The 25,890-nt window shown below is 36.3% G+C and overlaps 1 protein-coding gene across 5 annotated transcripts in view; it reads left to right on the top strand.

Annotated features, from left to right (window-relative positions):
- The window catches only part of LOC127837158 (uncharacterized), a 43,349-nt gene that overhangs the window by 3,380 nt on the left and 14,079 nt on the right, over positions 1 to 25,890 (top strand). Inside the window, exons 2-11 of one of the 5 annotated variants that reach the window (XM_052364063.1) lie at positions 3,466 to 3,528; positions 3,856 to 4,034; positions 4,609 to 4,693; positions 5,199 to 5,620; positions 6,579 to 6,746; positions 9,608 to 9,741; positions 11,412 to 11,513; positions 12,297 to 12,508; positions 24,266 to 24,383; positions 24,844 to 24,972. In XM_052364063.1, coding sequence (XP_052220023.1) covers positions 5,206 to 5,620; positions 6,579 to 6,746; positions 9,608 to 9,741; positions 11,412 to 11,513; positions 12,297 to 12,508; positions 24,266 to 24,383; positions 24,844 to 24,972 — 1,278 coding nt within the window. In that variant the 5' untranslated portion in view covers positions 3,466 to 3,528; positions 3,856 to 4,034; positions 4,609 to 4,693; positions 5,199 to 5,205. The remainder of the gene's footprint in view (positions 1 to 3,465; positions 3,529 to 3,855; positions 4,035 to 4,608; positions 4,694 to 5,198; positions 5,621 to 6,578; positions 6,747 to 9,607; positions 9,742 to 11,411; positions 11,514 to 12,296; positions 12,509 to 24,265; positions 24,384 to 24,843; positions 24,973 to 25,890) is intronic. The other 4 variants (XM_052364065.1, XM_052364064.1, XM_052364066.1 and 1 more) reach the window with 4 other exon arrangements.

Here is a 25,890-nt window from a genome sequence, read left to right as displayed (position 1 = left end):
ACAATTGTTTATTTATGTAAAGAAATAATATTAACTATAGAATATTGGGTTCATTGAAGAAGTTAATTCGAAACTAATCTTATTCGGTATTGTAAACCGGAAGTACGCAAATAATTTAGATGGGACCAGGGTTATCTTTTTTAAGATTTTGTTTACAACATCTAGAGCAATTTTCAATTTGCAATGCTTTATGGGAAACAGGAAGTGTCACACAGGGAAGCAAACAGACGTATTTTGATCGTAGAAAATCATAATACAATAACATAGAGTACGATTCGCTACTTAATAATTACTACCATGCCGTATTATTTCATGAGGAATGCATCTACGTGCCATATAGCGTTTGTGGAAGTGTCTATGTGCTCCAGCGCTCTATGATTTTCCATCGCGAAAATAGGTGACGGCAGAAATTATTTGACTTGTATCCCTATAAGGTAATGTCTCTTTGTATTTCAGAAAAGTGATACAAATAAACGGTCAACGCCCGCTTCGCGGGCTTTTGCCCGTATTAAGCTACTTTTTATATTGGTAATATTTGGAGCGTCCAACCGGGCTGGCATTTAAAATGTGTTGGACTTTTTTCCTACTTTGTCTATATTGTTGTGCAAGGATTTTGTGTGCAACATTCAAGCCCCGATATAAGACACTTAATATCAACGGAATGCAATCATATTTACATACCTGTGTAGATAATTCATTTCTCGATAATGTTACGTAAAAATTATGTAATAACACTTTGAATTTTGCACGCCTGAGCAATTTATATCCAACTACTATTCAATTTTTCAATATCTCTCGATTCGCTTGCTGTGTAGCTATAATCGATAACACGACCTCGATGTAAAGCATCTGGTTTAAAGTGGAAGAATAAACAGCGTAAAATACAGTTTGTGTTCGTCTGTTGTGGTGCAGAGCTTTACATAGTAACAGGGTTTTTTTCCACTTTTTGGGAAGATAGCCCATGGCTTTGGAATTGGGAATTTTATCGGCATTTTCATGAAATTGGGAAAATAAATTCATTAGGCTTTTTTTCCACACGAAAAGTCCACTGATTAGGGAAATGCTAAATTTGATTTAACTCTTTATAATCATTCAAATTAAAAGAAAATCATATAATACTTTGTAGATGTAATTGAATTAAAATTGAGATAAAATACAGATAAGACTTCTTTCTAAAAAAAAAAAAAAAAAAAATTTTTTTTTTTTTTTTAAATTGGGAATTTTTTGCCACATTTTGGGAAAAAAGTATACTTTTAGGGATTGGGCACATAGCCGAATTTCGGCTATAAAATCGGGCCAAAAAAAACCCTGAGTAAACCGATGTTAGACTTTTCTGGATTAATTTAGCATTGTTTTTTTTCTAAGTTGACAATTAAAAAGTTCTGAAATAAATTACATCTTTTATTTTTATACTGTACATAAAAAATATTGATACAGATCGTACACTATACCATCCTATGTAATGTAGAATGTAAGTACATAAAACAACACAGACAGAGGTGCGAAAAAGACATGCATAAAAACTTGCTGAAACTTAAAACAGTGAATAGAAACTGCACTATATCTGTTTTGAACATATCCTTATTAAATCGACAAAGATTAGCATACTAGATCAAGTTAGGTAAAAGTCGGTGTTAAAAGCTCATGTTAAATAAAATTACGCATACACGTTACAATGTAATGCCTTCTTCTGATTGGTTCATATTTAAATCAGTTTCATGACATGGCTACAGGTCAGTGATTTTTGTTTTGCGATTTAAGCAGAAGTTTAACTGAAGAATTTATGCCTTTCTAACTTCGAATTGACGATATTTGAGGTAAAAATGGACTTCTGAATTAAAACTGAATGAGTTGGTTGTGTTATTTTGCAATTTTACGCAAAATGATGAAAATTTAAAATTTCTGGTTTCCAACACATAAAAGGTCCTTCAACGATGAGATGTTCCAAAGAATTTAGCCCATATAGAAAGTATCTCTAAATTCTTTGCGCGTCTTATAAATGAGACTAGGATGTTTCCATAATTTGGTCCCAGAACTTAGCCAAGCGACTTTTACATATGGTAGCTGGAACTACAAGTTCTTCAACCATCTCACATTCTTATTAAAACTGATGCAGTTACTTCATATGCATGTATCTTGTCGTAATTGTTATCCCCACGCATTTTGGAAAGCGTGGGGATATTGTGGTTATCTCCGCCGTCCGTCCGTCTTGGCCACTATCTCCTCCTACACTATTAGCACTAGAACCTTGAAACTTACACACATGGTAGCTATGAGCATATGTGCGACCCTGCACTATTTGGAATTTTGATCTGACCCCTGGGTCAAAGGTTATGGGGGTTGGGGTGGGGCCAGGTCAGTGATTTTCACTCATTTTTTGAGGTTATTTTACATAACCATTTTCATTTCTAAACCGATTTACTTCAAATTGATACTGAACCTCTCTTATGACAATACAGTCAATCTCAACTTTGCATGGCCCCATTACCAACCCTGGGGCGCCCCGCCCACATAGACCACACCCACCCAAAATTGCCTTTTACCATAACTTGTTCTTTTCTACATCGATTCATTTCAAATTGATACTGAACCTCTCTTATGACAATACGGTCAATCTCAACTATGCATGGCCCCATAACCAACTCTGGGGCGCCCCGCCCATATAGGCCACACCAACCCAAAATTGCCTTTTACTATAATTTCTTTATTTCTACACTGATTCACTTCAAATTGATACTGAACCTCTCTTATGACAATACGGTCAATCTCAACTATGCATGGCCCCATTACCAACCCTGGGAAGCCCTGCCCACATAGACCACACCCACTCAAAATTGCCTTTTACTATAACTTCCTCATTTCTACACCGATTCATTTAAAATTGATACTGAACCTCTCTTATGACAATACAGTCAATTTCAACTATGCATGGCCCCATTACCAGCCCTGGGGCACCGCGGCCACATAGGCCACACCCACCCAAAATTGCCTTTTACTATAACTTCTTTATTTCTACACCGATTCATTTCAAATTTATACTGAACCTCTCTTATGATAATACGGTCAATCTCAACTATGCATGGCCCCATTACCTACCCAGGGGCGCTCCTGGGTCAAACCTGCGGCGAAGGGATACGCGTCGGCCTCTGTCGCGCCATTTCTAGTTCAGATCTGTCACATTTTCACAAATCCAAATAACACAAGAATTGAATTTAGAAAATGTCAGTTTCTTTTACCACAGCAACACACCCATTCTAATTTACTTGAAGGTTAACCATAGGGGAAGAAACCACATTTGATAGCTATGATGTTTAGTGATTTCCATGTCAATTTCTTGCTTCATAGAAACTTACTTACTTGATCATCAAACTGAAATTAACTAATTAATCTATGATTTATGTTAATATGTGCCCCAAAACCAATTATTTTGTCGAATTATTACTTTTATGGTTTTTAAATTTTCAGGGTCAGTAGTGAAGCTCTAACATTGAAGAGTTGATTTAAAGACAAAGGTCTTTAAAATAAGAGGTATTAATACATGTATGAAAGATGTAAATTTATTTCCAGCTGATTTAAGTCCAAGGAGATTATTAAATTATCTGCATATACTTTTACATATTGTCATTGTATAGGTAACTGAGTATGTATATAAATATTACATAAATTGAAATAAACAAACACAAGCTTCTTAAACGTTACTGTATTTAATTAATTATTGATTTTAACAATAACATATTTAACTTTTAATAATATGTTTATGCATGTTTTTAAGTGCCTGCTCAAAGCTAAAGAGATTTTGTTCCTTGACTTCTTATCTGTTTACATGCATTAATCTGCTGTCTTATCTTTTACTAGGTAAGGATGAAATAGGAGAGAGACACGTTCAGAAATGTCTTGCATAGCACCCAGTTGTAAAAGCGCTATATTTATGATTGATGTTTTTGGTATAATCATAAAGCAATAGCAGCCATGCAACTGTTTGGTATTCAAGATTTTTCACACAGAGCCGACACTTCTAGCTCCATGTAAACGAGGTATTGATCTGCCGGAAACAAACTGTCCCGACTCAATGGATCGAATTCAAAAAAATGTACTTATATCTTAACTATCAGGAATTTGATTGCAATTTGGTCCAAACTGAGAAAGGTGGTTGTTTCTGTGCAGATGTTTACTTTATGTTTTGTTAGTATGTTTACCTCTTTGGTAAGCCTTAAGGAAACTTAATATTACTAAATATTAGAAAGTAGTGAAGATATTCATTGTATTATAGGTAGACATTAATGTGCGAAAAATCATGATAGAGCATTGTCATTATTGAAATTGCGTATGTTGAAAATGTATCAATACATTGCTCTGACCAATGCATTTGATGGTGTCATATATATTTATATTGGTACATTGTTAAGTATCAGTCTCATATTCATAGGAAAAAGTAATCCAGAGTTTTGTTAGGAGTTTATATTAACATGTATGTATTTTTTAATGTTGTTAATTGTAAAAATGCTTAAGTAATGGAATTTATCATATTTCTTTACTACTCTGGTGTGAATGTCAGCAATTTACTTATATAATGGAAGTAATGTATGGATATGCTGTTACTTAAAAAAGGACACTATTGGTCTTAATCTCAGAAGCAAGGATTAATATAAAAAACAACAACGCCAGTAACACATAAACTCCAGCTATGAACTTGGTAAGTATTGTATCGGCTTCAAATAGGTTTTCAAGTTTGTAACTTCAGTTATGAAGTAATTTATGTAGAATTAAGTGTTATATTTTATCACCTGCTTTAAGAACAGTATGGCTGTATATACTTCTATTAAGGTTTTGCATCAACATCTGAATATTATTTGCTCACATGTTCTTAATTTTATATACACTTCAAAATAAACACTGTTACAATATCAAACTGAAATAAATAAAGCTGCTTATTTGTTAAATTCATTGAAATGCAATTCACAAACTAAACATCTTTACATATGTGTCTTGTTCTGTGAAAATTGGGCAAAATGCATGTGCGTTAAGTGTCGTCCCAGACTAGTCCTTTTTACCGAAAATCTAGTTTAAGCGGAAAGTGTCATCCCTGATTAGCCTAAGCTGACTGCACATGCTAATCTGGGAAGACACTTTACGCACATGCATTATGCCCAGTTTTCTCAATATATTCCATTGATATTTCATCAATGCGTATTATTCAGTTACGATATGTCCGACTACCAGCCTTCCAAACGCCCATACCCAGACTATGGAGCGCCATCAATAGAAGCACCCCCAAGGCCACCAAAAGACCCCCGCTTTGACCCGCCCTCCTATGATCCCTCCAACGGGGTGTCATACCCTGCCCCGGGTAGTTATAAAGGGGGCTATCAGCCTCCATCCTTTACGGAGCAGACAAGCTATGATGGATGGACCAATTATGGGTCAGCGCCTCAGATAGATGCGCCCCCTGCCCCTTCATTTGAAATGCCTAATGACGCTCAGAACCAAGGGCCTTCTGACACTTCTAATGAAGGGCCCACTGATGCTCAGAACCAAGGGTCCCAAGATCATACGGCTTCGACTGAGAAGAATGAGGGAGATTCAGCAAACATAGATTTCACTGACGACTACTATGGTGATGGTGTGTTTTTAACTTACAGTGCATTCATCCCCTAGCTAACAATTTAATTTTAGTTATTGAATTTATTTATTTTAGTTTAATGGCATTGACAAGTCTAAAGCTTATCAAAAAGTTGTCGAGTCCTATTACCTGGGAAGAACCAGTACTTTTTGTCAGACGAATTCCTGGGGAATATTGAAAGAACCATAGTGGGTATCAAATCCATGACCTCCTTGTGGCTGGACAAGAGTGTCATTTACGCCACTAATTCGCTCTGCATACTGTCTCCATGCCATGCCAATGAAAAATTCGAGTAGTGAAGTCTTTATATTGGGAAATTGGTGTATTAGATTTTTTTGCTCCTAAATACTTTAAAATTGATAACTAAGTGTTGTTAAGTTGTCACTACTATATGAACTTATGTTCAAGCCATAGAGCTGCATAGGGAAACTAATTAAAAGTTGCATTTCATTTTTCATATTTTTTTTTTTTTTGAAACCTTTAATTGGGATTTTTTTTGAAAAATTCGAGTAGTGAAGTCTTTATATTGGGAAATTGGTGTATTAGATTTTTTTGCTCCTAAATACTTTAAAGTTGATAACTAAGTGTTGTTAAGTTGTCACTACTATATGAACTTATATTCAAGCCATAGAGCTGCATAGGGAAACTAATTAAAAGTTGCATTTCATTTTTCATATTTTATTTTTTTTTGAAACCTTTAATTGGGATTTTTTTTGACAGCTATTGGGAAATTTGTAGTTTGTGTCTGAAAGGGAAAGTGCCGTTTTCAGGTACTTTATAAAGAAGGAAAAAAATGCTGACCAATCATATGTGTCTTGTTCTGGGAAAACTGGGCATAATGCATGTGCGTAAAGTGTCGTCCCAGATCGTCCAGACTGCACAGGCTAATTTGAGACGACACTTTGCGCACATGCATTATTACTAGTTTTCTCAGAACAGGTCTCATATCTTATTTCAGACTCCATGGAAGGCATTGGTGGTGGATGGGGGTGTGGCTTTGATGGACCCAGGGGGAGAGGCTTCAATGACTGGAGAGGTCGTGGGGGTTGGAACAACAGAGGTTTCTTTGATGGCAGAGGTCGAGGTCGTGGTAATTTTAGAGGTCGAGGTGGATTTCCTCCAAGAGGTGAGAAAATTGTGTGTTGTTTAAAGCATTAAATGATTATTTTTTTTTTTAAGGGAATAGCTAGCCATCTTGTGGAAAAATATATTGGCTGGACTGCGAAAGGGAATAAAAATGTCAAGGCAATTTTTTATTGAACCACGTACAGAAATTTTCTATGTGAAAGATGACTATTTTTTTGCCCCTGCTAAAAGCCCTGGGTTTAACAATTATACATCCTGCACGTTTAAGGGGATAAACTTGGGTACACCACCCTTCACCCTTTTGTATTGCCCATAATGTTTATCTTGTATGGTCAATAATAGCATTTTGAACATGTTCTGTTAAAAAAAAAAAAATAATTAAGAATTTTCAAAACTGGAAAGAACTAGTACTAGATAAAAACCCTACATTCAGCAAATTCTTTTAATGTTCATTGCAGAGATTGGCTTACTTCCTGCTACATAACAGAATGCCCTGTATAATTAGTTAGGGTGTCAACCATGGGGACTGTCGGTTAAAGCCCAAACCGGTGATGTGTCCGTGACGTCTGTTTGTTCGAATCTGGATCCTTTTATAACTGAAAAATTTCCCAAGCTTTGTTTATAGAGGACCATATGGACAATATGCACATTACATGTATATCAGTTATTAAGTGAGAGAAATATTGTGATTGCTATGCCAGTATGGTTACAGGGAAAGTAAAAAAGTAAAATCTGGATCCTGCAATAACTCAAAAGGTACTCAAGCTAGTAAAAAGTAGTTTGATGAAATTTAATGTGGAAACAGGGCACATTATTTCAGTGTTTTTGTAAGAAACAATGGTGGTAGTGTAGCTATGGTTACATATAGTACGGTTACAGAAATAATAGGAAAACTAAAATCTGTTTAGTTTACTCAAAAAGTAGATAAGCTAGCTTGATGAAACGTGTCAATAGGATTAAGTGTCATATTGAGAATGTGAACATTGTTTCAGTTTTGTTCAACTGTCTGGCCATTTGTCCAAAATATCTGGATCATTTGACAGCTCAAAAATCACTTTAGCTAGATTAATGAAACTCAGTATCTCGATAGATGGCCATAAGGGTATCACGTTTACAGATCTTTCTAAACGTTTAAACGAAATGAAATAAACGAAATGCTTCCCCTTAAACGGTATCCCTATGTCCGTTTAAAAAGCATCAGTACCATCGCATTTCCAAACTGAAAATAGTAATTATTTCCGGAAGTAATATTCAGTGCATATCCCATTTGGGCAATGACATCATTTTTAACCTTAAAATATTATAAACTAGACCATAAGTATCTCACAATGTGTATTCGTAATTCTATAAAAAAAAACAATATAAAGAACGTCAAAATCAATGTAAAATCAATTAAAAATACTGTAACTGACACTCCGAATAAAATGTACGTAGTTTGCACATGAAATACGATGTGCGTATCTTTTGACCGCAGAAAATGAAAAACCAGTAGCAAAAACATAATCAATATTTGATATGGTTAAAATATTTCTTTTTTAAATGCTACGCAGTGTTTAACTTTGCTAATCAATCACTTAAAATATTTTAAGATGGCTGCATACGCACTGTTTCGTTGCCAAGTTAGATTTTCGGAAAGTAGCGAAGAATTTCTTTAGTTTCCGTTCATGTCTGTGCCATCTGCTCTCTAATCAAAAATAAATTACTGCCTAATTCGGTAGCCCAGATTTACTGCAAGTACCCGGATTTTTCAGTTTGTCATCAATATACTCCGTATGGTTAGTCGGCTACGTTATTTGCACCCCAATATTTATTATATTGATATTGATTGTCGTTTAAACGTTTACTGTTTTGGTAAACGTTTTTTAACTAAACACGAAACGCGACCGTTTAGACGTTTAAACGTGATACCCTTAGATGGCCATAGGGAGATTATGAGCTTATTTCATTTTCTGTCTGTCTGAAAATCTGGCTTTTGTTTGACAAATGTTGTAATTTTTATGGTGACAATAATAAGTGAAAGCGAAATTCCGTGTCCTGCGTCCAAAAGTACTTTAGCTTAGTTGATGAAACTGAACATGTTACCATGCAATTAATTATCAACAGTTGTTAGGTCTAACATTTCTGTAACATGAATGAACTAAATATAGTTTAAATTGTTTGATTAAGGCAAAAACATATTTTGTACTTAAACAAAGTTTCCTGTATGATTTAATTCCTTTGGATCACACAATTGGCTATACGGCTTTAACTTTTGTAAAATGCACCGGATATATTTTAAGATTTAAATGTCCAGAATCCTCTGCAGGTATCGTTTGTGAGGTAATAGTTTGCAATTAATGTATTAAGTTAGAATAAAGTCAGGATAAATTATTTATAATTTCCCAAAACTGAACTTTTGATAATTACTGATTGAGTAGTTATGAGATGAAAGCGTTTTTTTTGGCCAATTGGGAAAAGTACCTGTACCGTACCAATTGGGAAAAATTAGAAAGAAAAAACCTGAAAGTGGGAAAATTATCTTTGTGAAATCTTAAGATTGTGAATAATGGGTCTTTTTAATTGCTTGGTATATATTGCACAAACCAATTAAAATATTCATTTACATGCCTTATAGCTTGAATTGTTCAATTTCAGTGCTCATTTAATTCATTTTATTTGTTCACTCACAGATAATGCTCTTTGGAACGAAATAGACAATATTTTCCTTCTTTTGGGGAATTTTTTAGATGGCAATTGGGGCATTTATGGTCTTTCCTTAATTTGGAAAGTACCTTTTACTGGTACTTAATTAAAAAAGGAAAAATCGCTTCACAGACTAATCTTGGGGTAACACTAAACGCACATGCATTCGGTCAAATGGTCCATTAACAAGGCTCATATGGTATTCGCTATTCCACGCAGGTTTTCCCCCAATGTTCCCATGGGGCAGAGGCCGAGGGGGGCGGTGGAGGGGTGCATTCGTGCCACCTGGCCACCCAATGGCAAAGGGCAGGCCGGACTTTCCAGACAGCACCAACATGTCCATGGAAGAGAAGGTAATAGAAACTGCTGTGTGTGTCCACCATGTGGCTTGTTAGGGTTAAATGTAGTTTTAAAAATAGGCGGATGATTACCAGCAGGGCTTTTTTTCAGCTTTTTGGGAAGAAAGCCCATGGCTTTGAAATTTGGTAATTTTATCAGCATTTTCAAGAAATTGGAAAAAATAAATTGGGATTTAAAACTACCTGAATGAGTTCAGCATCTTAAATCACAAACAACACCATGATAAACAGTTTTCCACATAATAAGCTCACACAAAGTCTCCAGTCACATCAGGCACCATTTTATCAGGAGACGCTTCCTCTTTTTCTGAAGAAACACTGCTTTCAACATGTTGAATATCAGTCAGCACTTAGCTTTCGGAAATCAACAATGACTATGCAAAAGAGTCACTTGTTATTAAATTACTATCATTATTACTTGAAGCAGTTTCATTAGGAAGACCTTAACTTCTTGATGATGTTTGTTTTTTTTAATCTTTCACGTAATATTTTGAATTGCGTGACATCTTTGTTTTCCATTCAGCAGAATCACAAAATGCTTGAATTTCATTGCAAATATAATAAGCGTCTGAACAACATGGAGAATATCGTTCAGGCGAATAATGCTGACATTATCCAAATCCCATTAGGGATTTTTTTAGCAAATTTTGGGGAAAAAATAAACTTTTTGCGATTTGGAATACAGCCGAATATCAGCTATAAAATCAGCCAAAACAACCTCTATCCAATAGTAGTCGGAGAATGAAATTATAATTTTATACTAAAGCTTCAAAAAGGAGCAAGGTGTTTTGAGTGATTTACCCACAGTTCATTTCTAAAGGACACTTACTTTCAGCCAAAACAACTTCTGTCCAATAGTAGTAGGAGAATGAAATTATAATTTTATACTAAATAGACCAAATCTTGAACAGTTAGGTCAATTTATCTAAATAATCAATCAAAGACCTCTACCAAATATATTGTGGAATAATGTTTTCAAGTGACTAAAGCGTTTACTGTTTCATAAGCACAAGGGTCAGCAATTTATTATTATCTCCCGTCATAGGTAGAGGGATATTGTTTTGGCGTTGTCCGTCTTTCCATCCTTCCGTCCGTCTTTCCATTCTTCCGTCTTTCCGTCCGTCCAGCCGGCACTTTTGTGTCCGGAGCCATATCTTGGAAGTGCTTTGGTGGGTTTCATTGAAACTGAGTGTCAAATATACAACTTTTGTGTCTAGAAGCATATTGGTGGGGAATATCAATTCCACGAATTAGCTTGTTTATTTTAATTGTATGGCATAGAATGGTCTGTATCTTTAAAATGTAAAAAGTTCATGGTCAAGTTACGACGTGGAGATGGTTCTCAAGATCTTTCCAAACATGCCAAAGTTATTTGCTTTCAAGGAGAAAGTCACTACAATTATAAGTTACTATATGATACTTCAATTTACTATCAATTGTTTAAAGATGATATGTACGTAATGAGGCTTAAACAAAATGCCAGCAAAAAATTGAATATTGTGCATGTTAGAAATATATTTTGCTCTTAAAATGATAAGGATGTTGTATACCAATACATGAAAAAAGCAGTGGCTTATATAATTTTCATTCATTAGGTGAGTTATTGAAAGCTGTTTTACCTTCACACTTCATGAATACGTGGCCCTGTATTTACCGTATTTCAGCTTCACCGTTTCTGCCTGTTTCTACGCCACGAGGACTCGCTAAAGAACAATGCTATTCAAACCATTATGAACGGCATCACCAGCTGCAAGCTGGGACTCAAGGTTTGTACGTGGGGCATTTTTTGCCAGATTGCGAAAAGTACCAGTACCAGCCCAATGAGAAAAAATGAGTATGAACAAACCTTAAATAGGGAAAATTTGCTTTATGAAGTTTACATATTGGGAAATTGGTGTAATCCATTTGTTGCTTACAAATACTTTAACATTGATAAATTAATGTTGTCAAATTGTTATTATTATTTAAACTTAAGCTCAAGCCATAGATTTGCAAAGGGAAATTAATTGAATGTTGCATTTAATGTACCCCCCCCCAAAAAAAAAATAAAAAAAATTTGAAACTTTTTATTGGGTATTTATCGAGCAGCAATGGGGAAATAGATTTTTCCTCTTTGGGAAAGTGCCATTTTCCAGTACTTTATAAAGAATATTAAAAATTCTTTGAATATTACTTAGCTCTTTGTGAACGGCAAGACATGTTGCAAGTTGGACTTCAAGTTTGTACCTGGGGCATTAATCTTGGTAATTTTAGTGTTTGGTAACAAAAAGGGTGGCTAAAATGTTACGTCATCATATGTTCTGAGAAAATTGGTCTTAATGCATGGGTGTAAAGTGCCATCCCAGAATATCCAGTGCAGTCAGCACAGGCTAATCAGGGATGACACTTTCCGCTTAAATTGGATTTTTGGCAAGGAGGGACTTCATTGAAACTAAAAATACCATAAAAGCGGAAAGTATTGTCCTATTGCACAGGCTAATCTGGGACGACACTTTACCCACATGCATTTAGCCAAGTTTTCTTAGAACGCGAATCATATACTCTCACAGGTTGACTACCAGGCGGAAGAGCTGACAAAAATAGGGGGGAAGATCATGTACACGGGCGTGTTGAAGCTGGACACAGTGTTCCTGGCGCGCGCCATACGTCCCAACAAGAAGGACCTGAAGCAGGAGGTCTTCCAGAAGGCATTGAATGTGATGCTGTCAGAGACAGTGCAAGCTATTTACAACCTTGTAGATCCCGGGAAAGACGCCATCAAGTAAGTGCAATCTATGTGAGGATTGATCTGTGATAATGAAGATTAATGCATGTGCAAAAAGTGTCATCTCACATTAGTCTGCACAATCTGCACAGGCTAATCAGGGATGAGACTTTCTGCTTTAATGGCAGTTTTTGTCTAAACTATTCTCTTCATAGGACAAATCTAGCGCAGACTAATCAGAGATGAGACTTTCTGCTTTAATGGCAGTTTTTGCCTAAACTATTCTCTTCATAGGACAAATCTAGCGCAGACTAATCAGGGATGAGACTTTCTGCTTTAATGGCAGTTTTTGCCTAAACTATTCTCTTCATAGGACAAATCTAGCACAGACTAATCAGGGATGAGACTTTCTGCTTTAATGGCAGTTTTTGTCTAAACTATTCTCTTCATAGGACAAATCTAGCGCAGACTAATCAGGGATGAGACTTTCTGCTTTAATGGCAGTTTTTGCCTAAACTATTCTCTTCATAATGCAAATCTAGCACAGGCTAATAAGGGATGAGTCTTTCTGCTTTAATGGCAGTTTTTGCCTAAACTATTCTCTTCATAGGACTAATCTAGCACAGACTAATCAGGGATGAGACTTTCAGCTTTAATGGCAGTTTTTGCCTAAACTATTCTCTTCATAGGACAAATCTAGCACAGACTAATCAGGGATGAGTCTTTCTGCTTTAATGGCAGTTTTTGTCTAAACTATTCTCTTCATAGGACAAATCAAGCGCAGACTAATCAGGGACGAGACTTTCTGCTTTAATGGCAGTTTTTGCCTAAACTATTCTTTTCATAGGACAAATCTAGCACAGGCTAATCAGGGATGAGACTTTCTGCTTTAATGGCAGTTTTTGTCTAAACTATTCTCTTCATAGGACAAATCTAGCACAGACTAATCAGGGATGAGACTTTCTGCTTTAATGGCAGTTTTTGTCTAAACTATTCTCTTCATATGACAAATCTAGCACAGGCTAATCAGGGATGAGACTTTCTGCTTTAATGGCAGTTTTCGCCTAAACTATTCTCTTCATAGAACAAATCTAGCACAGGCTATTCAGGGATGAGACTTTCTGCTTTAATGGCAGTTTTTGTCTAAACTATTCTCATTTATAGGACAAATCTAGCAAAGACTAATCAGGGATTAGACTTTCTGCTTTAATGGCAGTTTTTGTCTAAACTATTCTCTTCATAGGACAAATTTAGCACAGGATAATCAGGGATGAGACTTACTGCTTTAATGGCAGTTTTTGTCTTAACTATTCTCTTCATAGGACAAATCTAGCACAGAATAATCAGAGATGAGACTTTCTGCTTTAATGGCAGTTTTGTCTAAACTATTCTCTTCATAGGACAAATCTAGCATGGGCTAATCAGGGATGAGACTTTCTGCTTTAATGGCAGTTTTTGTCTAAACTATTGTCTTCATAGGACAAATCTAGCACGGGCTAATAAGGGATGAGACTTTCTGCTTTAATGGCAGTTTTTGCCTAAACTATTCTCGTCATAGGACAAATCTAGCACAGGCTAATCAGGGATGACACTTTCTGCTTTAATGGCAGTTTTTGTCTAAACTTTTCTCTTCATAGGACAAATCTAGCACAGAATAATCAGAGATGAGACTTTCAGCTTTAATGGCATCTTTGTCTAAACTATTTTCTTCATAGGACAAATCTAGCACAGAATAATCAGAGATGAGACTTTCTGCTTTAATGGCAGTTTTGTCTAAACTATTCTCTTCATAGGACAAATCTAGCACAGAATAATCAGAGATAAGACTTTCTGCTTTAATGGCAGTTTTTGTCTAAACTATTCTCTTCATAGGACAAATCTAGCACAGGCTAATCAGGGATGAGACTTTCTGCTTTAATGGCAGTTTTTGCCTCGACTATTCTCTTCATAGGACAAATCTAGCACAGGCTCATCAGGGATGGGACTTTCTGCTTTAATGGCAGTTTTTTTCTAAACTATTGTCTTCATAGGACAAATCTAGCACAGGCTAATAAGGGATGAGACTTTCTGCTTTAATGGCAGTTTTTGCCTAAATTATTCTCTTCATAGGACAAATCTAGCACAGGCTAATCAGGGATGAGACTTTCTGCTTTAATGGCAGTTTTTGCCTTAACTATTCTCTTCATAGGACAAATCTAGCGCAGACTAATCAGAGATGAGACTTTCTGCTTTAATGGCAGTTTTTGCCTAAACTATTCTCTTCATAGGACAAATCTAGCGCAGACTAATCAGGGATGAGACTTTCTGCTTTAATGGCAGTTTTTGCCTAAACTATTCTCTTCATAGGACAAATCTAGCACAGACTAATCAGGGATGAGACTTTCTGCTTTAATGGCAGTTTTTGTCTAAACTATTCTCTTCATAGGACAAATCTAGCGCAGACTAATCAGGGATGAGACTTTCTGCTTTAATGGCAGTTTTTGCCTAAACTATTCTCTTCATAATGCAAATCTAGCACAGGCTAATAAGGGATGAGTCTTTCTGCTTTAATGGCAGTTTTTGCCTAAACTATTCTCTTCATAGGACTAATCTAGCACAGACTAATCAGGGATGAGACTTTCAGCTTTAATGGCAGTTTTTGCCTAAACTATTCTCTTCATAGGACAAATCTAGCACAGACTAATCAGGGATGAGTCTTTCTGCTTTAATGGCAGTTTTTGTCTAAACTATTCTCTTCATAGGACAAATCAAGCGCAGACTAATCAGGGACGAGACTTTCTGCTTTAATGGCAGTTTTTGCCTAAACTATTCTTTTCATAGGACAAATCTAGCACAGGCTAATCAGGGATGAGACTTTCTGCTTTAATGGCAGTTTTTGTCTAAACTATTCTCTTCATAGGACAAATCTAGCACAGACTAATCAGGGATGAGACTTTCTGCTTTAATGGCAGTTTTTGTCTAAACTATTCTCTTCATATGACAAATCTAGCACAGGCTAATCAGGGATGAGACTTTCTGCTTTAATGGCAGTTTTCGCCTAAACTATTCTCTTCATAGAACAAATCTAGCACAGGCTATTCAGGGATGAGACTTTCTGCTTTAATGGCAGTTTTTGTCTAAACTATTCTCATTTATAGGACAAATCTAGCAAAGACTAATCAGGGATTAGACTTTCTGCTTTAATGGCAGTTTTTGTCTAAACTATTCTCTTCATAGGACAAATTTAGCACAGGATAATCAGGGATGAGACTTACTGCTTTAATGGCAGTTTTTGTCTTAACTATTCTCTTCATAGGACAAATCTAGCACAGAATAATCAGAGATGAGACTTTCTGCTTTAATGGCAGTTTTGTCTAAACTATTCTCTTCATAGGACAAATCTAGCATGGGCTAATCAGGGATGAGACTTTCTGCTTTAATGGCAGTTTTTGTCTAAACTATTGTCTTCATAGGACAAATCTAGCACGGGCTAATAAGGGATGAGACTTTCTGCTTTAATGGCAGTTTTTGCCTAAACTATTCTCGTCATAGGACAAATCTAGCACAGGCTAATCAGGGATGACACTTTCTGCTTTAATGGCAGTTTTTGTCTAAACTTTTCTCTTCATAGGACAAATCTAGCACAGAATAATCAGAGATGAGACTTTCAGCTTTAATGGCATCTTTGTCTAAACTATTTTCTTCATAGGACAAATCTAGCACAGAATAATCAGAGATGAGACTTTCTGCTTTAATGGCAGTTTTGTCTAAACTATTCTCTTCATAGGACAAATCTAGCACAGAATAATCAGAGATAAGACTTTCTGCTTTAATGGCAGTTTTTGTCTAAACTATTCTCTTCATAGGACAAATCTAGCACAGGCTAATCAGGGATGAGACTTTCTGCTTTAATGGCAGTTTTTGCCTCGACTATTCTCTTCATAGGACAAATCTAGCACAGGCTCATCAGGGATGGGACTTTCTGCTTTAATGGCAGTTTTTTTCTAAACTATTGTCTTCATAGGACAAATCTAGCACAGGCTAATAAGGGATGAGACTTTCTGCTTTAATGGCAGTTTTTGCCTAAATTATTCTCTTCATAGGACAAATCTAGCACAGGCTAATCAGGGATGAGACTTTCTGCTTTAATGGCAGTTTTTGCCTTAACTATTCTCTTCATAGGACTAATCTAGCACAGACTAATCAGGGATGAGACTTTCTGCTTTAATGGCAGTTTTTGTCTAAACTATTCTCTTCATAGGACAAATCTAGCGCAGACTAATCAGGGATGAGAATTTCTGCTTTAATGGCAGTTTTTGCCTAAACTATTCTTTTCATAGGACAAATCAAGCACAGGCTAATCAGGGATGAGACTTTCTGCTTTAATGGCAGTTTTTGTCTAAACTATTCTCTTCATAGGACAAATCTAGCACAGACTAATCAGGGATGAGACTTTCTGCTTTAATAGCAGTTTTTGTCTAAACTATTCTCTTCATAGGACAAATCTAGCACAGGCTAATCAGGGATGAGACTTTCTGCTTTAATGGCAGTTTTCGCCTAAACTATTCTCTTCATTAGGACAAATCTAGCACAGGCTATTCAGTGATGAGACTTTCTGCTTTAATGGCAGTTTTGTCTAAACTATTCTCTTCATAGGACAAATCTAGCACAGACTAATCAGGGATGAGACTTTCTGCTTTAATGGCAGTTTTTGTCTAAACTATTCTCTTCATAGGACAAATTTAGCACAGGCTGATCAGGGATGAGACTTTCTGCTTTAATGGCAGTTTTTGTCTAAACTATTCTCTTCATAGGACAAATCTAGCACAGAATAATCAGAGATGAGACTTTCTGCTTTAATGGCAGTTTTGTCTAAACTATTCTCTTCATAGGACAAATCTAGCACGGGCTAATCAGGGATGAGACTTTCTGCTTTAATGGCAGTTTCTGTCTAAACTATTGTCTTCATAGGACAAATCTAGCACGGGCTTATCAGGGATGAGACTTTCTGCTTTAATGGCAGTTTTTGCCTAAACTATTCTCTTCATAGGACAAATCTAGCACAGGCTAATCAGGGATGAGACTTTCTGCTTTAATGGCAGTTTTTGTCTAAACTATTCTCTTCATAGGACAAATCTAGCACAGGCTAATTAGGGACGAGACTTTCTGCTTTAATGGCAGTTTTTGTCTAAACTATTCTCTTCATAGGACAAATCTAGCACAGGCTATTCAGGGATGAGACTTTCTGCTTTAATGGCAGTTTTTGTCTAAACTATTCTATTCATAGGATAAATCTAGCACAGAATAATCAGAGATGAGACTTTCTGCTTTAATGGCAGTTTTGTCTAAACTATTCTCTTCATAGGACAAATCTAGCACAGAATAATCAGAGATAAGACTTTCTGCTTTAATGGCAGTTTTTGTCTAAACTATTCTCTTCATAGGACAAATCTAGCACAGGCTAATCAGGGATGAGACTTTCTGCTTTAATGGCAGTTTTTGCCTCGACTATTCTCTTCATAGGACAAATCTAGCACAGGCTCATCAGGGATGGGACTTTCTGCTTTAATGGCAGATTTTGTCTAAACTATTGTCTTCATAGGACAAATCTAGCACAGGCTAATAAGGGATGAGACTTTCTGCTTTAATGGCAGTTTTTGCCTAAATTATTCTCTTCATAGGACAAATCTAGCACAGGCTAATCAGGGATGAGACTTTCTGCTTAAATGGCAGTTTTTGTTTAACTATTCTCTTCATAGGACTAATCTAGCACAGACTAATCAGGGATGAGACTTTCTGCTTTAATGGCAGTTTTTGTCTAAACTATTCTCTTCATAGGACAAATCTAGCGCAGACTAATCAGGGATGAGAATTTCTGCTTTAATGGCAGTTTTTGCCTAAACTATTCTTTTCATAGGACAAATCAAGCACAGGCTTATCAGGGATGAGACTTTCTGCTTTAATGGCAGTTTTTGTCTAAACTATTCTCTTCATAGGACAAATCTAGCACAGACTAATCAGGGATGAGACTTTCTGCTTTAATAGCAGTTTTTGTCTAAACTATTCTCTTCATAGGACAAATCTAGCACAGGCTAATCAGGGATGAGACTTTCTGCTTTAATGGCAGTTTTCGCCTAAACTATTCTCTTCATTAGGACAAATCTAGCACAGGCTATTCAGTGATGAGACTTTCTGCTTTAATGGCAGTTTTGTCTAAACTATTCTCTTCATAGGACAAATCTAGCACAGACTAATCAGGGATGAGACTTTCTGCTTTAATGGCAGTTTTTGTCTAAACTATTCTCTTCATTGGACAAATTTAGCACAGGCTAATCAGGGATGAGACTTTCTGCTTTAATGGCAGTTTTTGTCTAAACTATTCTCTTCATAGGACAAATCTAGCACAGAATAATCAGAGATGAGACTTTCTGCTTTAATGGCAGTTTTGTCTAAACTATTCTCTTCATAGGACAAATCTAGCACAGGCTAATCAGGGATGAGACTTTCTGCTTTAATGGCAGTTTCTGTCTAAACTATTGTCTTCATAGGACAAATCTAGCACGGGCTTATCAGGGATGAGTCTTTCTGCTTTAATGGCAGTTTTTGCCTAAACTATTCTCTTCATAGGACAAATCTAGCACAGGCTAATCAGGGATGAGACTTTCTGCTTTAATGGCAGTTTTTGTCTAAACTATTCTCTTCATAGGACAAATCTAGCACAGGCTAATTAGGGACGAGACTTTCTGCTTTAATGGCATTTTTTGTCTAAACTATTCTCTTCATAGGACAAATCTAGCACAGGCTATTCAGGGATGAGACTTTCTGCTTTAATGGCAGTTTTTGTCTAAACTATTCTATTCATAGGATAAATCTAGCTCAGGCTAATCAGGGATGAGACTTTCTGCTTTAATAACAGTTTTTGTCTAAACTATTCTCTTCATAGGACAAATCTAGCACAGGCTAATCAGGGATGAGACTTTCTGCTTAAATGGCAGTTTTTGCCTAATCTATTCTCTTCATAGGACAAATCTAGCACAGGCTAATCAGGGACAAGACTTTCAGCTTTAATGGCAGTTTTTGTCTAAACTATTCTTATCATAGGACAAATCTAGCACAGGCTTATCAGGGATGAGACTTTCTGTTTAATGGCAGTTTTTGTCTAAACTATTCTCTTCATAGGACAAATCTAGCGCAGACCAATCAGGGATGAGAATTTCTGCTTTAATGGCAGTTTTTGCCTAAACTATTCTTTTCATAGGACAAATCAAGCACAGGCTAATCAGGGATGAGACTTTCAGCTTTAATGGCAGTTTTTGCCTAAACTATTCTCTTCATTAGGACAAATCTAGCACAGGCTAATCAGGGACGAGACTTTCTGCTTTAATGGCAGTTTTTGTCTAAACTATTCTCTTCATAGGACAAATCTAGCACAGGCTATTCAGGGATGAAACTTTCTGCTTTAATGGCAGTTTTTGTCTAAACTATTCTATTCATAGGATGAATCTAGTCAGGCTAATCAGGGATGAGACTTTCTGCTTTAATAACAGTTTTTGTCTAAACTATTCTCTTCATAGGACAAATCTAGCACAGGCTAATCAGGGATGAGACTTTCTGCTTTAATGGCAGTTTTTGCCTAAACTATTCTCTTCATAGGACAAATCTAGCACAGGCTAATCAGGGACGAGACTTTCAGCTTTAATGGCAGTTTTTGTCTAAACTATTCTTATCATAGGACAAATCTAGCACAGGCTAATCAGGGATGAGACTTTCTGTTTAATGGCAGTTTTTGTCTAAACTATTCTCTTCATAGGACAAATCTAGCGCAGACCAATCAGGGATGAGAATTTCTGCTTTAATGGCAGTTTTTGCCTAAACTTTTCTTTTCATAGGACAAATCAAGCACAGGCTAATCAGGGATGAGACTTTCAGCTTTAATGGTAGTTTTTGCCTAAACTATTCTCTTCATTAGGACAAATCTAGCACAGGCTAATCAGGGATGAGACTTTCAGCTTTAATGGCAGTTTTTGTCTCAACTATTCTCGTCATAGGACAAATCTAGCATAGGCTAATCAGGGATGAGACTTTCAGCTTTAATGGCAGTTTTTGCCTAAACTAGTCTCTTTATTAGGACAAATCTAGCACAGGCTAATCAGGGATGAGACTTTCAGCTTTAATGGCAGTTTTTGCCTAAACTATTCTCTTCATAGGACATATCTAGCACAGGCTAATCAGGGATGAGACTTTCTGCTTTAATGGCAGTTTTTGTCTAAACTATTCTCTTCATAGGACAAATCTAGCACAGGCTATTCAGGGATGAGACTTTCTGTTTTAATGGCAGTTTTTGTCTAAACTATTCTCTTCATAGGACAAATCTAGCACAGGCTAATCAGGGATGAGACTTTCTGCTTTAATGGCAGTTTTTGCCTAAACTATTCTCTTCATAGGACAAATCTAGCACAGGCTAATCAGGGATGAGACTTTCTGCTTTAATGGCAGTTTTTGTCTAAACTATTCTCTTCATAGGACAAATCTAGCACAGGCTAATCAGGGATGAGACTTTCTGCTTTAATGGCAGTTTTCGCCTAAACTATTCTCTTCATAGAACAAATCTAGCACAGGCTATTCAGGGATGAGACTTTCTGCTTTAATGGCAGTATTTGTCTAAACTATTCTCTTCATAGGACAAATTTAGCACAGGCTAATCAGGGATGAGACTTACTGCTTTAATGGCAGTTTTTGTCTAAACTTTTCTCTTCTTTGGACAAATCTAGCACAGAATAATCAGAGATGAGACTTTCAGCTTTAATGGCAGCTTTGTCTAAACTATTTTCTTCATAGGACAAATCTAGCACAGAATAATCAGAGATGAGAATTTCTGCTTTAATGGCAGTTTTGTCTAAACTATTCTCTTCATAGGACAAATCTAGCACAGAATAATCAGAGATAAGACTTTCTGCTTTAATGGCAGTTTTTGTCTAAACTATTCTCTTCATAGGACAAATCTAGCACAGGCTTATCAGGGATGAGACTTTCTGCTTTAATGGCAGTTTTTGCCTCGACTATTCTCTTCATAGGACAAATCTAGCACAGGCTAATCAGGGATGAGACTTTCTGCTTTAATGGCAGTTTTTGTCTAAACTATTGTCTTCATAGGACAAATCTAGCACAGAATAATCAGAGATGAGACTTTCTGCTTTAATGGCAGTTTTTGCCTAAACTATTCTCTTCATAGGACAAATCTAGCACAGGCTAATCAGGGATGAGACTTTCTGCTTTAATGGCAGTTTTTGCCTAAACTATTCTCTTCATAGGACTAATCTAGCACAGACTAATCAGGGATGAGACTTTCTGCTTTAATGGCAGTTTTTGTCTAAACTATTCTCTTCATAGGACAAATCTAGCGCAGACTAATCAGGGAGGAGAATTTCTGCTTTAATGGCAGTTTTTGCCTAAACTATTCTTTTCATAGGACAAATCTAGCACAGGCTAATCAGGGATGAGACTTTCTGCTTTAATGGCAGTTTTTGTCTAAACTATTCTCTTCATAGGACAAATCTAGCACAGACTAATCAGGGATGAGACTTTCTGCTTTAATGGCAGTTTTTGTCTAAACTATTCTCTTCATAGGACAAATCTAGCACAGGCTAATCAGGGATGAGACTTTCTGCTTTAATGGCAGTTTTCGCCTAAACTATTCTCTTTATTAGGACAAATCTAGCACAGGCTATTCAGGGATGAGACTTTCTGCTTTAATGGCTGTTTTGTCTAAACTATTCTCTTCATAGGACAAATCTAGCACAGACTAATCAGGGATGAGACTTTCTGCTTTAATGGCAGTTTTTGTCTAAACTATTCTCTTCATAGGACAAATTTAGCACAGGCTAATCAGGGATGAGACTTTCTGCTTTAATGGCAGTTTTTGTCTAAACTATTGTCTTCATAGGACAAATCTAGCACAGAATAATCAGAGATGAGACTTTATGCTTTAATGGCAGTTTTGTCTAAACTATTCTCTTCATAGGACAAATCTAGCACGGGCTAATCAGGGATGAGACTTTCTGCTTTAATGGCAGTTTTGTCTAAACTATTCTCTTCATAGGACAAATCTAGCACAGGCTAATCAGGGATGAGACTTTCTGCTTTAATGGCAGTTTTTGCCAAACTATTCTCTTCATAGGACAAATCTAGCACAGGTTAATCAGGGATGAGACTTTCTGCTTTAATGGCAGTTTTTGTCTAAACTATTCTCTTCATAGGACAAATCTAGCACAGGCTAATCAGGGACGAGACTTTCTGCTTTAATGGCAGTTTTTGTCTAAACTATTCTCTTCATAGGACAAATCTAGCACAGGCTAATCAGGGATGAGACTTTCTGCTTTAATGGCAGTTTTTGTCTAAACTATTCTCTTCATAGGACAAATCTAGCACAGGCTATTCAGGGATGAGACTTTCTGTTTTAATGGCAGTTTTTGTCTAAACTATTCTCTTCATAGGACAAATCTAGCACAGGCTAATCAGGGATGAGACTTTCTGCTTTAATGGCAGTTTTTGCCTAAACTATTCTCTTCATAGGACAAATCTAGCACAGGCTAACCAGAGATGAGACTTTCTGCTTTAATGGCAGTTTTTGCCTAAACTATTCTCTTCATAGGACAAATCTAGCACATGCTAATAAGGGATGAGACTTTTTGCTTTAATGGCAGTTTTTGTCTAAAGTATTCTCTTCATAGGACAAATCTAGCACAGGCTATTCAGGGATGAGACTTTCTGCTTTAATGGCAGTTTTTGCCTAAACTATTCTCTTCATAGGACAAATCTAGCACATGCTAATAAGGGATGAGACTTACTGCTTTAATGGCAGTTTTTGTCTAAACTATTCTCTTCATAGGACAAATCTAGCATAGACTAATCAGGGATGAGACTTTCTGCTTTAATGGCAGTTTTTGTCTAACCTATTCTCTTTATTGGACAAATCTAGCATGGGCTAATCAGGGACGAGACTTTCTTTAGATGTCCGTATTGAACATATTTGAAATATAGTACGAGTGAAAGAACTACTTTTGATTTCAGAAATACTTTGTATCTTAATTAAAATATATCCTTCCCAAAACATTATAATACTGAAACTGTTAAACATGTTCATGTGAACAGATCACAGTTACACTTCATTTGAACCAATATTTACAATAATTGCAAGATATAGAATAACAAGCCTCACTCTTGGTTACCAATGCTTTCATTTGCATAAAAAAATCAAATCAGATTACTTTCCTTATAATTTAATCCATGTCCGTTTTAATTGTGCATTGTAAAAATACCTACCCTTCTGTAGAAGCTTTGGCTTTTTTATGGTTATACTAAATTTCAATAAATCTGGATTATTTGGTGTGTTTTTATCTTTTTTGCATAGCACCGCGAGTTGCGCGACACTATTTTGTTTGGATAATGGTGAGGTTGATTGGCCGCGCGTAAACTAATATGCACCGGTTTCAAAATTGTAATCGATTCACGTTTGTAATTGTTTGAAACAACGACGTCATTTAAACGATTAGTAAACAAAAATTGCGAAATCAAAATGAAAAACGATGAAACGAAACTTAATTTTAAATTGTGAAATGTCCGTTTTTGACAGTTTTGAGCACAAACTGTCAGTTTTTTTGTAAAAAATCGCGGCCGTATAAGATTGAAATGTCTGTGTCCGTGAATTGTGAATGTCTGTGTCAAAATGTCAAAATGTCCGTCCACGGCCAGTCTCAAAGAAGGAAAAAAAGCCGTGGCATTAAGCCCCATATTCCCAGAGCAAGGCTCATATATGTTTGTTGCTGTATGTTCCAGAGAAGAATTAGACCAACAGTTGTACAAGGAAAAGACTACAGACGGTGAGAAGACCACAAAATCTGTGGCTGGCATAGACATCATGGCCATGTTGCAGTCCATCATTACCGTTCTCAAAGTAAGTTGATGTTCTAACCCTTCACCACGCAGACCTACGCATTTTGACGCTTTTGTTGTCCCGTAGAAAATGAAATAAAAATTAAAGACCTCGCTCGATTAAAGTTTTAAGGCTTCATTTCCAACCTTAAGATACTGATGAGACGCAGTCAGCATTAAACCTTTACAGCTTGCAAGTTGCTTGCGGGCTACTCGGGTTTGATGCTGGATACATAGTCATTTTAACTTTGCTTTTTAGTTGCTTTCTTCAACCAAGCGTGTTATAGTATAAAATCTTGGTGAAATCTCAATTACAAAGTGTGCGCATAACAGTTAATTTCTTGCAAGCCGTAGCGTCTGGTGAGTGACCATTGAGCCCTCTTCTTTTAAAAACTGGCCTTCATTTCAATTGTGAAGTGTAGTACATGCATTAAGCCCAGTTTTTCCAGAGTTCAGCTCATATGAATATGCTATACTTACAGAACATGAAGAATCCCCCTGACAACCCTATCTCAACATTAGAACAGGCTACCACACAGGCTCACAGCCTTATCAAGATGGAGTACCAGCCAACGCCTGTGGTACTGTCCAACTCTAGACAATACTTCATGGTGAGTCAGTTTTATTATTTAATGTTCTTGTTTTGTGTGTTTGTTGATGAATGATGGTGGGTCCCTTTAAAACTAGTTTGCTTGAATATATGGGCCTCCCTCAAGGACTATGAGGTTTCATGCATGTGCGTACAGGGTCATTCCAGATAACTCTGTGCTTTCTGCACAGGCTTATCAGGGACATCACTTTCCACATACACCGAATTTTCACTAAGAAGACACTTCTTTAAAACTAAACGTACAATAAAAGCAGAATTTGTTGTCCCTGATTAGCCAACGCAGGCTGCGCTGGCTAATCTGTGATGACATTTTACGCACATGCATAAAACCCAGTTTTCGCAGAACGCGGCTCCGTTACAAGGGTTAACGTAAGAAATTGACATTCACTTGCCCGGGGGGCAAGTTACTTTGAACATCTACTTGCCCTCAATACAAATTGGTTGCCCTATTTTGAAGTCAATTTTTTATTGTCATTTGATCTTTAAAGCATTGATACACATGAATTATTATGCTAGATTTAATTTCAGCTATATTCAATGTATCAAAAATAAAATAATAATCGTTTTTATAATATAAAGTTGTCAACAAAACAAAATCTGGACAGTTTTATTTCATTGAATCGTCACTATTGGATACAATTCATATGAAGAGTTTATTACTATTAACATTTTAAAACGGTATACTTGTCACTATATACGATTAAAAGGGGGAAGGCTTAAAATAGTACTGTGAAAATGATTGTTCAGAGTTTGAAAATCATGTTGATGTCTTTGATGAAGAGTTTCTCACTATTTGTATCTGTGAATATGTAACAAACAAGTTATTCACAGTTTAAAATAGTGAGAAACTCTTCATATGCATTCTTAGCAAGTTTTAAACGGTCTGCATATTCAACATGATTTTCAAACTCTGAACAAT

This window comes from Dreissena polymorpha, chromosome 7 (genome assembly GCF_020536995.1).
Source record: "Dreissena polymorpha isolate Duluth1 chromosome 7, UMN_Dpol_1.0, whole genome shotgun sequence".
NCBI classification, from domain to species: Eukaryota; Metazoa; Mollusca; class Bivalvia; order Myida; family Dreissenidae; genus Dreissena; species Dreissena polymorpha.
The sequence above is the reverse complement of the archived record's forward strand: the minus strand, read 5'-3'. Positions and strand labels throughout refer to the sequence as shown.